This window comes from Sordaria macrospora, chromosome 1 (genome assembly GCF_033870435.1).
Source record: "Sordaria macrospora chromosome 1, complete sequence".
Classification (NCBI taxonomy): Eukaryota; Fungi; Ascomycota; class Sordariomycetes; order Sordariales; family Sordariaceae; genus Sordaria; species Sordaria macrospora.
The window spans coordinates 2,395,475-2,408,201 of record NC_089371.1 but is presented as its reverse complement, the minus strand read 5'-3'; the positions used below and the strand labels follow the sequence as shown (position 1 = coordinate 2,408,201).

General features: G+C 52.8%; 1 protein-coding gene across 1 annotated transcript; it reads left to right on the top strand.

Annotated features, from left to right (window-relative positions):
• Nucleotides 1–4,141: 4,141 nt before the first annotated feature.
• On the top strand, nucleotides 4,142–12,582 carry SMAC4_06009 (uncharacterized protein; the record flags this gene model as incomplete). Its single annotated transcript, XM_003351082.1, has 11 exons — nucleotides 4,142–4,327; nucleotides 4,392–4,536; nucleotides 5,213–6,518; nucleotides 6,618–7,271; nucleotides 7,358–7,895; nucleotides 8,136–8,432; nucleotides 8,539–8,612; nucleotides 9,036–9,622; nucleotides 9,734–10,245; nucleotides 10,881–11,472; nucleotides 11,552–12,582. The coding sequence occupies 11 exons, from the start codon at nucleotides 4,142–4,144 to the stop codon at nucleotides 12,580–12,582; spliced, it is 5,922 nt and encodes a 1,973-aa protein (XP_003351130.1).
• Nucleotides 12,583–12,727: the final 145 nt, after the last annotated feature.

The following is a 12,727-nucleotide window of genomic DNA, read 5'->3' as shown; positions in this document are numbered from 1 at the left end:
TCCATTAGTTAGCGCCGGGCACATTGCAAGGACATAGTGTTTTCTCAAAAAGGAACAGATGGGACGGGAGCTCACTTGAGGAAAAACACCCAGCGCCAGCTGCCACTTGCACTCACTACACCACCCAAGATGGGACTGAGGATGCTTGCAAGCGCAAAGACGGTGGAGATGATGGCGATGTATTTGCCGAACTCGGCCTTGGAGACCAGAGTCGGGGCTATCACGATGGTCATGGAATAAATACAAGAAGCACCCATCCCTTGGAAGGCCCTGAAAATAATGCTATGTAAATGTGATGTCGCGGTCAGTAAGGAAGCCACCATATCACTTAGCTTGGAAAGGGAGTTTGGACAGCGATGACTTGCAGCATGACGATATTGGTGGAAGCACCACATAGACATGAGAAAATGATAAAGATGCCCAGGCCGAGGAGGTACATGGTCTTGCGCCCGAAAACATCTCCGAGTTTCGCGTATATGATCAGGAAGCCTGTGTAGGTGATGAAGTAGACGGTGACAACTTAATCACGCAGGTGGAAGCCGCTGAGGGTGTTTGTGATGCACACGAGCGAGATGCTCACGATGGTGGTCTCGAGTGTCGACAGGAAGAGAGCTATCCAGATGCCAAAGGTCAAGACATTCTTCCTCCATCCGGAAATGAAAGGACCCTCGCTTTGTTCGCACTCGATGATGACACCTTCAATTTTCGGTTCATCTGAGTGTGATGAAGGTGACGGACGGTACTGTTGTTATTGACTTATTGGGTGCTGCTTCCGAATCGAACGCGTCCGAAGACACACCTTTAGACAGCATTGCGAAGGAATGTTAGTAACAGATTGAGCAAGAGCAAGTGATATGTGAGGTTAAAGCTCGAACTAAACTGCTGAACTCTGATGCAAAACCGAAGGAGCTCACCACACAGAGGTCGACCGTTGGTGACACAACATTCCAGCCAGGGGCATCGGCGAATAGGCAAACAGCATGCAGCCCCAAGACCTGTGCTATCATGGTAAGGGTCCAGAAACGAGGAAACAGCGGAATATCACGACAACGAGCGAATAGACAGCCTTCACTTACAAAGGGAGATGGGTGCGTACCTAAGATGGAAAAGGCGAAGCATTGCTAAAAAGGCTGAATTGAATTGCTCGCGGGACAAAAAATGGAGGAGAGGGACCTCGACTGCCCCGAAGGATCTGGATGCAATAATGAAGGTATAGCATTTGTACAGTGATTGGGGACAATTGCTACACGGTATAGTAGGTAGCCCAATTGGTATGTCTCAAGACTTTGAATGGAACTGAACCTACCTAGGTAGGGGGTACAAGTTTGCAAGTAAGTTTCCGAATCCGTCCCTCCCGGCTGGAGTGGAGTGGGGGTGCCAACTTATACCCGTACATACCTACCTTAGGTATGTCACTCGCGCACACAATCTATCAGCAATTTGAGTTCTCCCGGTCTTTGGCCGTCCGCATCCATCCTGTCTTCTCTCACAAAACTCGCCAGGCTTACGAAACGATGCGGATTTTATGTCTTCATGGTATGGGTACAAGTAGCGATGTACGTTTAACTGGCACGGTCATGCGGTGTTCTTCGGATATCCCTCTGAAATCAACATCTACTGACGTTCAAGGCGGGTTTCCTCAGATATTCGCTACTCAAGCCGCCGGACTCAGATCTCTACTTGGAGGTGACAGTCTACATACCTTTGAGTTTGTCGAAGGCGCCGTAGAGAGCCCACCTGCACCAGGTACGTCCAGTGTATTCCCGGCCCTGCTGTATGGCTTCTGTCATTACTCCTGAAACTCAAGGTCCCTTGGCTGATCATTGATACATCCTCTATCCAGGTATTGCTGCTCTTTTTCCAAACTATGATTACTATTCCTACTACGATCCGACCTCCCCTCAAAGCACCCTGCAAGCACTCGATGACCTGAGTATATACCTCGCAGATGAGGGCCCTTTTGATAGCGTTATGGGATTCTCACAAGGCGCAATCTTAGCCTCAGTGCTTATTTCACGCTCTTGCAACGCCAATGCCAGTAACAACGAGACAGCGACCGCTATTGCCCCTGCCATGGCTTCCCACAGGTATACCGCTTCATCGTCTCCGTTCTCATTTGCAATCTTCATTTGCGGCGGTCCTCCGCTGTGCGAAGACTCACTTTGTTCTGGAACAATCAAGTACCTTGATCCTGAACTTGGAGAAGATCGGAAGGCTTGCAAGCTTCCTATCCCGGTGGCCAACATTGTTGGCCGTAAGGACCCCGATCTCGCGGCATTCGTGAGGCTTGCTGGGCTGTGTCAGGGCTCGAGTGTTGTGCTCGATCATGGTGCTGGCCACGAGATTCCGAGCGGCCCCCTGACGGTCTTGCAGCAGATGGTGGAGTGTATTGAGGAGGTAATTGCGAAGGTTACTTTAGTTCAGTGAAGGAAAAAAACTTGGTGATCGATCATCCATAGCATCAAAAGTTTGGGCATACACTTATGGGCCTTTCATTATCTCTAGGTACCTCTAGTTAACCCCCGGAAGTCCAAATTACCTTTCCGACACTGAGGAACAAGTACCTTGAGCATTTGTGCATATTTTCCGGAGAAGTATTGCTGCATTCCTGTATTTTTCTTGCTTGTAATTCCAAGCATAGCTGCCCTCGCTTACTTACCGGGGTGATAAGGCATCGCACTAGAGCGTCCATGACTATGGCAAAGCCCGCGCCACCAGTCCCCTATGTCAATCAGCAGTCTACGCGCGCAGTGACTTCATTCCGAATCAAGATTTCTGACAGAACTAATGAGCAGAGACGAAAGCGCAGGTCTCCTTGCGCCCAGATTCGTCGAGTGTCTGCTCCATGCCCTGTCCAGATTTGTCATAATGTTTGTACCCCCCGCTAACCCCTTCCTGTCCCTCTGTAGAGGTAGCAATGAACACAAAACGTACGTCTGCAAAGGAAACCATGCCTTACATACCTAGTCAGGTATAAAATTGGGAAACCCGTATAGTAGAAAGCAAAACTAAACATGTCCGACAACGACGCACTGGCTCTTTGGCGACTGCCAAAAGCTGTTAACAGTTTTTTATGACCCCGATCTTTCTGTATGACACAGACTCCGGGTTTCCTGAGCTTATACAATAAGTGAGTCGCATCGCGTGGAATAGCAAGCGGGTAAAGGTGACACTTGCTCGAGGATTTGACATCATTTATTCTTTTACCATCATGTCCCTAACGACCTGCCCAATGTGTAGTTTCCAGTTTCTGTAGTCTGCCTACGTAAATCTCAGGACTATCCGAAGCAAGTAACCAAGGCCAAGGACCGTGGAGAAGACTGGCATGATTGGCGACCCTTTGCCCCCAAGAGGCTGAACTCAAATTCTTGCAGCATCTCCCCGTCTTGACTTAATCCCCTTGAACGTGCTCTTTAGCGACCGCTGCTCGCTACTACACCAAAACCAGATCCAAGCTGTTTGCTTACGTACCGGAATCTGGAGTTTGAGGAAGGTGTAGCATCGTAAGTAGAGCAATTATCGGCGTGCATGTGACAGTGATCAGCGATGGCGTACTCCGCTTGCGAGCATCAGTTTGAGAAAGTCTTTTCTTTGCACTGCCATAAAAGTAGGTCTTCAGACACTGTCGACTTACCTCCGACAACGCATCTCCAACAGCCATTGACACTCCATGGGTTATCTCTCATAACCATTTGCGCCGCATTCAGTCATAAAGCAACCTTTTCTATGTATTTCATCGCATTGCATTTAGTTGCACTGCATTCTCAATCGTTGTTCCAATCGCCATTGGGCGGAGAAGTTAGATTTTGGGGAGCGAGCGCGCTGTTGGGGGTAGCAGATGCGCTTTATACAGTACCGATATGACCATAGTGAGCAAAACTCGTCAATGGGGGAGCAAACGCTTACTGTAGAAGAAGTGTTCCTTCGCAACACACTCAAGATATCGGAGAGCCATCATCGCAAGAGTGATTGATGGTGTGGCAGTCTATGATGTGACGCCTTTATATGAAAAGGACCTCCACCGTGAAGGCAATCCGCCTTCTCAGTTTCTTTGCAAACTGACTTTTATTAATCAGTTCCGTCACCATTCCACACGCCCGTAAAAAATGCAACATACCTATCATTTCCCTGCTTCTTCAACATGGAAGTCAACGTTACTGAGCCCATCGCCGTTATTGGCTTTGACCTCAAGTTCCCCGGAGATGCCAACACGCCCGAGAAATTCTACGACTTTCTTCTCTCTGGTCGTTCAGCCCTCAGTGAGGTACCCAAAGACCGATACAACATCGATGCTTTCTACCTTCCTGATCCCCAAAGATCGGGTACGGTATGTTGTCTCCCTCTCACCACCCGAGTCTTTCAACATCTAGTCATCTAACACATCCTCCAAGATCAACGTCCGGCATGCGCACTTCTTGAAGGATGACATTGCTACCTTTGACACGCCATTCTTTACCATTACAGAGGCCGAGGCCATCTGCATGGGTCCCCAGCAACGCGGACTTCTTGAGACCGTCTATCGCGCTCTCGAAAACGGTGAGTTGTGCTTTGCAGCATCTTCTCCTCTCTTGTCTGCGCAGATCTTCACCGCAATGTATAAAAACGAAAGCGTCGTGAGACTGACAAGTCCAATCCTCGTACCTAGCTGGCATCCCCTTGTCCCACGCTTTGGGTTCAAAGACATCTGTCCATGTCGGGTGCTTCACTCGCGAGTACGACAGCGTCTTGAGCAAAAATCCGGAGATTGAACGCAAGTATCTCGCTACAGGCACCGGAACAAGCATGCTCGCCAACCGTATCTCGTGGTTTTATGACTTTCGAGGGCCCAGTTTGACGCTAGACACCGCCTGTTCAAGCAGTCTGGTTGCTGTTCATCAGGGGTGCACCAATCTGAGGCTCGGCGAAGCTTCTATGGCAAATTCCCCTTCCTTTCCCTGTGTTCCCCATGATGGCCTTTGTGCGGAAAAGTTTTTTTAAGCTGTCTGGTCTTGCAAGAAGAAAATCGATAAGAAGAAAAGACAACGAAAAAGGACTTGAACGCTGATGTTGAATACAAGCCGTTGTGGCAGGCTGCAACCTTTTCTATAGCCCGGACACGGTCATCCCACTTACCAGTCTCGGTTTCCTGAGCCCGGACGGGAAGTGTTACAGCTTCAACCACCGTGCCAACGGTTACTCCCGGAGTGAAGGATTTGGCGTTGCTGTCTTCAAGCGTCTCTCGGATGCTATCCGCGATGGCGATACCATCCGGGCGGTCATCCGGAACACATGCACCAACCAACGAGGGAGGCCCAGGCCAACCTGGTCAAGCAGTCGTATGAGGCTTTGGGGCTTGACCGTGGCCTCGCGAGGTATTTCGAGGCGTATTGTACTGGCACGCCGGTTGGCAACCCCATCGAAGCCAGTGCCATCAGTGACGCCTTCTCAGAGTTCCGGACGCCCAAGGATCCATTGTACATCGGGGCTGTCAAGAGCAGTATTGGCCACTTAGAAGGAGCCGCCGGCATTGCCGGCCTCTTGAAGACTGTTATGGTGCTGGAACGCGGCATCATCCCGCCCAATATGTGGTTCGAAAAGAAGAATCCAAGGATCCTGGATGAGTGGAACTTCAAGTTTCCCCCGTCAAGCACAGTGTGGCCCACTGAAGTTATCCGGCGTGCTTCTATCAACTCCTTTGACTACGGTGGTAGCAACTCAACCGTCATCGTGGACGATGCGCTGCACTTCTTGGCCTCAAACGGCCTAAAGGGTCACCATAGAACCATCTTGCACCCAAAGCTTCCATCGTTCACTATTACCGACAGCGAAGGGGAGCATTTGAGCAATTCTCTGGATGGGGGAGATGTTATGGACTGTGAGATAAATGGTGATCAGCAGACGAAACATCCGAAGGGGGATCTCGGCGGTGAAAAACAACCGAGTGCCGTCAACAGCCACACCAACGGCCACACCAAAGGAACGAGAAACGGGGCCGAAGATAGTGTTACCGATGGCGTAAAGAATGGTTTTGTCAACGGAACAAATCAAGAACATTCCAAACCTACCTCGACGCAAAATGGCCGTGCAAAGCATGCAGACCTGGACCGCCATCATCTCGGAAAAGACCGCCTCTTCATTCTCTCCGCCTTTGACAAAGGCGGCATCCAACGATTAGCGACCGCCTACCGAGAGCATCTACTCAACAAGGTCTTGTCTTTCTCGTCCACCACCGGATCAGCGTCATCGCATGAGTCAGAGTCAGAGTCATATCTGAGCGACTTGAGGTACACCCTGGCCTTCAAGCGGACCCATTTCAGCTGGTCTTCATGGGCGGTAGCCGATTCGATGACCTCGCTCGCTCGCGGTCTGGAGACGGCCCAGCTCAACAAGGCCACTCGCGCCCCTAACACAGGCAGCGGCAACAGCAAGCCGCAACTTGCCCTGGTGTTCGCGGGAAAAGGGGCACAATGGGCCGGTATGGGTAGAGAGTTGCTGGCGGTGTACAAGCCGTATCGTCCGAGTATCTCCAAGGCCGACGAGTACCTGAGGAAAACCCTGGGCTGTTCTTGATCTCTCACCGAGGTGTTTCAGCAACAAGACACCACCGCCTCCTTTAACATCAACGATCCTGCTTTCAGCCAGCCCATCTGCACGGCGCTCCAGGTGGCTCTCGTCGACCTTCTGGCGAGCTGGGGCGTGTTCCCGCAAACCGTCGTTGGGCATTCGTCGGGGGAGATTGCTGCGGCGTATGCAGCCGGCACGATATCCAGAGAGTTAGCATGGAATCTGTCCTACTACCGGGGTACTCTCTCCTCTGAGCTTGCACGCGGTTATAATAAAGGCGGCAATGGTGGTGGCATGATCTCGGTCCCACTGGACAAGGCGACGGCAGAGTCTTATATATCGCGCGTTGATGCCGCCTTTCCGGATGATGGTGCTGCTGGTAGTCTTGCCGTGGCATACATCAACAGTCCGAAGAACGTTACCGTCAGCGGCGCCGTCTCCAAAATTGAGTACCTCAAGCAAGAGCTGCTCGACAAGGACAACATTTTTGCGCGCAAGCTCGCGGTCGGCAATGCGTACCACTCGACTTATATGAAGCCGATCGCGGACCGATACCTACAGCTGATAGCTGCCTCTCTTGTCTCTGGAGAACAGGGACAGAAACAGGAACAGCAGAAGAAGGTCTCCTCCACCCCTCGGTGTTACTCTTCGCTTACCGGGGCGGAGGCGAAGCTGTCAGAGTTTTGTGAGCCGGCCTATTGGGTCCAGAATCTCATCTCGCCCGTGAGGTTCTCGGAGTCGCTGTCTCGCCTTGTCTCTGATTGTTCTCTGAATACAAAGAAGAGGAAGCTTGGCGTCCGGCCTCAAAAAACAGAGCCTATTACCGAGCTTCTGGAGGTTGGACCTCACGGTGCCCTAAGGGGACCGATCCGAGACATCCTGGAGCCGATAAGGTGGTTGCGTACCAATCCTTGCTGATGCGCAAGTCAAGCTCAACCAAGGTAGCCCTCAATGCGGTGGGCTGGCTCTTCTCGCGCGGTTACAAGCTCGACATGTCCGCAGTTAACCCGCCGCCGTTGAATGAAAAACCATCCTCCTTGCTGGTAGATCTCCCCAGCTATCCGTTTGATCATTCCAAGTCGTACTGGTGCGAGAGCCGAATCAGCAGGGGATATCGGTTCCGTAAGGTCGTCCGCCACGAGCTCCTGGGCGCACCAGTCCCCGACTGGAACAAGAACAATGCACTCTGGCGGAACTGGATACGGCTGAGCGAGAACCCATGGATCCGGGACCACTGGATCACGGGAAGTACACTCTACCCAGCACCCGGAATGTTTGTCATAGCCATTGAGGCCAGCAGACAGATGGCGAACCCGGACAAGGGCCCGATCAAAGCATTTCGGTTCCGCGAGGTATCGCTACACATGGCCTTGCGAGTGCCAGCTAGCGCGGAAAGCGTCGAGACGCACTTTTACCTGCGGCCTTATATGGACAGCATGTCCAGCACGGCGTCCAACTGGAGCGAGTTCCAGCTCTTCAGCCAAGAGAACGACGGGTGGCGTGAACACTGCCGCGGCCTGATCTAGACCGAGTACGAAGCTGCCTACACGCCCGTGGACAACGGGTTGGAAGCCCGTGCCTTTCGAGATCAGTGCGCAGAATACGTTACCTCGGCCGAGAGGAGGTGTTGCAAGCCGGTGTCGACACACCATCTCTATGAGCTTCTTCAGACAGTCGGATTCGACTTTGGCTCCACATTCCAAACCCTTTCTGACGTGCGCGTTAACCCCGACGGCGACCGCAACATGATCGCCACCATTACGTCCAAAGTCCCCGAGATCAAGAGCAAGATGCCTCAGGGGTTCGTCCAGGAGCATCTTGTTCATCCCACTACGCTTGACGGTGTTCTTCAGGCCCTCACTGTCGCCCTGACGCGCAGTGGTCGTGAGGTGAGAGAGCCCATGGTGCCTACCTCGATGAAAGAGCTCTGGATTTCGGCGGACGCACCTGCGTCTCATGACCAGTATCGTCTCGCTGCGCAGGCCGATTTCCTAGGGCTTCGGCAGGCAGAAGCGTCCATCATCGCCGTCTACCCAAAAGACTCTCGCCCCCCTCATCAAAGCGGACGGGTTCGTGTCCACCGCTGTCTCAGCCCGGAGCAGCGCAACAGAATATGGGGACGACGTTATCCGTCAGCACGCATTCAATATCGATTGGAAACCCGAGCCAAGCCTGCTTGACCAGAAAAGTGCGGCGAGATTGTTCCGCCCTCAGGATTTCGTGAACTTTGACCCGTCCCAGCTTACTGCGGATGTTGAACAAATCTGCTACATGTACCTGAGGAGGTACGCAGCTGCAAACCCCGACCTGTGGACTGAACATGTCGGACGCAAGCCTCACTTGCAGAAGTACGTGGCATGGATGAAACACGTTTTTGACCGCTTTGAGCGTGGCGATCTGGTGCACGCGAAGGGACAGCAGGATGGGAATGAGTTTGCCCTAGACAGCGAATAGTTTAGCAAGATGGAAGCCAAAATGACCGGGGCGAATAGCAGTCCCGATGCCAAGCTGGTGGTCGCCGTGGGCAAAGCTCTACCAAGCATTCTATCCGGAGAAGTCGACCCTCTTCAGATTCTCTTCAGCGAGGACAAGCTGTGCGAAAATCTATATCGGTATGGAACCGGCGCCGAGATCATCCACGCCCAGCTCTCCGGGTTCGTCGAAGCCATGGCCCACAAGAATCCGACGATGAAGATTCTCGAGATCGGGGCGGGTACAGGAGGCGCGACCGTGCCCGTCATCAATACGTTGACCCACCATGGAGACAATGAGTTCGGCGCGAGGTTCGAGCGATATGATTACACCGACATATCTCCAAGCTTCTTCGAGCATGCCAAGAAGACGTTCGAATGCGCTGCCGATCGCATGCAGTTCAAAGTGTTGAACATCGAAAACAACCCTAAGCAGCAGGGTTTCGAGGAGGGCAAGTACGACCTAGTCATCGCCGCGAATGTCATCCACGCCACGAAGAACATCGAGGCAACCCTCAAGAATGTTCGCAAACTGCTGAAGCCTGGTGGCAAGTTTGCACTCTACGAGGTGACCAACTTGAACATGATCTACATTCGCTTTGCATTCGGTCTGCTTCCTGGCTGATGGCTGTCCGATGAACCCTATAGGGCGTGGGGTCCCGTGATGACCTTCCCCGACTGGTCTGCCCATCTTCAGCGGGCTGCCTTCACCGGGGTAGATCTCGCCTTTGACGACTTTTCGGGATCGGAGAACCAAATCAACACTATCATGATCTCGACCGCAATGACGCCAACAGCAGCGCGACAATCCCTGCTGACGCCGCCCCCGCCCACTGTCATTGTGGCAGACCAGAGCTCCGAATTTCAGAACGAGGCCGCAAAGAGAATTGAGGCTTCAGTGAAAGGCAAGGGTAAAACTTGCCGTGGAGTGGGAGTGATCAGTGTAGAAGATCTGCTGTCCGCGAACCTTGACAAGAAGATATGTATCTTCCTCCCTGAGATCGAGGCCTCGTTTTTGAAGAACATGACTGCCGACAGGCTGAGCGTCATCAAGAAGATGACGGCATCCCTCTCCGGAATTTTGTGGCTTATCAACGGAGGCAGCAAGGCTGCAAAGAGGCCAGAAATGGAGATGATCAGAGGCCTGTCCCGCACCATCAGAGCCGAGAACCCAGCCATCAACTTTGTCACCCTCACCTTTGAGGATGATGTTGATGGTAATATCGAAGCTGTTTGCCAGCCTACACTCCTTGTTCACCGAAATATTCGTCAAGGGTGGACAAGACGTGGTCGACAACAGTTTCTCGGTCTCTAAAGGCGTGACACATATCAGCCGGGTAATCGAGGCGGACTACATGAACCGGCACATTTCCCAGAAGACCACCAAGAAAACTGTAGCAGCGCCGGCGAAGTTTGGCGAGGATCCGTCCAGAGCCCTCAATCTGGTTATCGGCACACCTGGGCTTTTGGATAGCCTGCAATTTGACGACGATCAGCTCTACGACACGCCGTTGCAAGAAGGAGAAATCGAGTTCAAAGTTGCGGCATGCGGCCTTAACTTCCTTGGAATCATGGTCTCGCTCGGCCAAGTGGTCGGGACCGCTCTCGGAATCGAAGGGTCAGGAATCGTCACGCGGACAGGGCCAAATCCTCGATTCAAGGTCGGCGACCGTGTCTGTGGCATGGCGGGGGGAACTATGCGAACGTACGCCCGTGCTAGGGAGACTTTCCTCGTGACAATTCCGGAAGATTTGGACTGGACGACGGCCGCGTCCTTACCTGTCGTATTCGTTACCGCTTATGCTACTTTGTACAACATCGCACATCTCAAGCAGGAGGATACTGTTCTGATTTCAACTTGCCCAGCATCGCGGGGCGGAGGTGTGTGCGACGGTTGGATCACTCAAGAAGCGGGATCTCCTCAAGGCTCGTTATGAGATCCCTGAGGAACATATCCTATGCAGCCGAGATTTATCGTTCAAGGACGGAATCATGAGACTGGCCAAAGGCCGTGGAGTGGATGTGGTCGTCAATGCTTTGTCGAGTGACGCTCTCCGAGCAACGTGGGACTGCGTTGCAGCTTTTGGACGGTTCGTCGAGGTTGGCAAAGTCGACATCTACTCCTTAGCCCGGCTAAACATGGACAAATTCAAGTACATCTCATTTGGGTGTGTTGATATCCTCCACATGGCGAAAAATAACGGGCTCCGTTTTAACGCCATCTTGGAGGATTGCATGCGTCTTGTTCGCGACGGTACAATCCGGCAGCTTCACCCGGTGCAAGTCTACCCTTTCGGGCAGATCCAAGACGCTTTCAAATACATGCAGAGCGGAGCACACTCGGGCAAGATCGTGCTGCAGCCCCATGAGGATGACATTGTCCCTGTCGTCCCCAGCCGAAAGCCCAAGTATAGCTTTGACCCATCAGCTTCCTACGCGATCTCGGGAGGCCTCGGAGGTCTGGGTAGGAGCATTGCACGATGGATGGCGTCTCGGGGAGCCCGGGCACCTAATCCTGGTGTCGCAGTTCGGTCCAGTCCGAGAGTCGGGCCAGGCTCTCGTAGCGGAACTGGAATCGGTCGGCGTCCACGTAGAAACACCTGCTTGTGATGTTTCGGATGCGCAATCGCTTAAAAAGACCTTGGATGGCTGTCTGACAAGGATTCCTCCCATCAGGGGTTGCATCCAAGGCTCAATGGTGCTCAAGGACACAATGTTCGAGAACATGAGCATCGATGACTGGCACACAGCCATCAAGCCCAAGGTTGGCGCGTCGTGGAATCTCCACGTAGCGCACCTCGATAAAGAGCTAGACTTCTTCATCCTCCTCTCGTCGACATCAGGGATCGTTGGCAGCCGGGGCCAGTCCAACTACTGCGCCGGGAACACATACCAGGATGCTCTGGCGCGGTACAGGGTATCCCACGGACTGCCAGCCACATCTCTGGACCTGGGCATGATCCTCTCGGTTGGATTCGTGGTGGAGAACACTGAACTCATTGGCCATATGAGGGGCGAAGGGTTTGGCGCCATGCGTGAGGAAGAGTTCCATGCGCTGCTTGATGCATTATGCGGTCCGGGTCCGGGATCGAGCGCACCGTCGTCGCTTCTGAAATCACAGATCTGTCTTGGGCTGGAGCTTCCCGAGGCAATGGCCCAGCGAGGTTTCGAAGCGCCTGGCTGGCAGCACGATCCGTTGTTCAGCCATTTGTTCCAGATGCGTCGGATGGCCGGAGGTCTGGCATCGGCCGACAAGACTGTCAACTACGGGTTGCTGTTGGGCGCGGTCGATTCGCTGGACACGGCTGAAGCCACTGTCCTTAAAGCCCTGCTGATCAAGATCTCGAAAGCACCTGGAATAGAGATGGGAAACCTGGATGCGTCCAAGCCTCTTCACGCGTTTGGTGTCGATTCGCTTGTCGCCGTGGAGCTGCGAACGTGGTTGCTAAAGGAAGTCGGGGCCGAGGTGGCTGTTTTCGATATTATGGGCGGATCTAGCATCCGACAATTGGCGACCTTTGTTGCGTCGCGGAGTAGTTTTATGCAGCTAAAGGAAGTTGATGAGTGATGGGAAATGGTAAGAGCGGGGAAAGAAATGATGAAGTTGATAGCTTCAAGAAGTTTGCAACGATAGAATTATGCATTTAAGTAGCAGTCCACCTACAGACATATCGATTTGGGCCGCATAAATGTTTGCATATATGGAGTCGGCC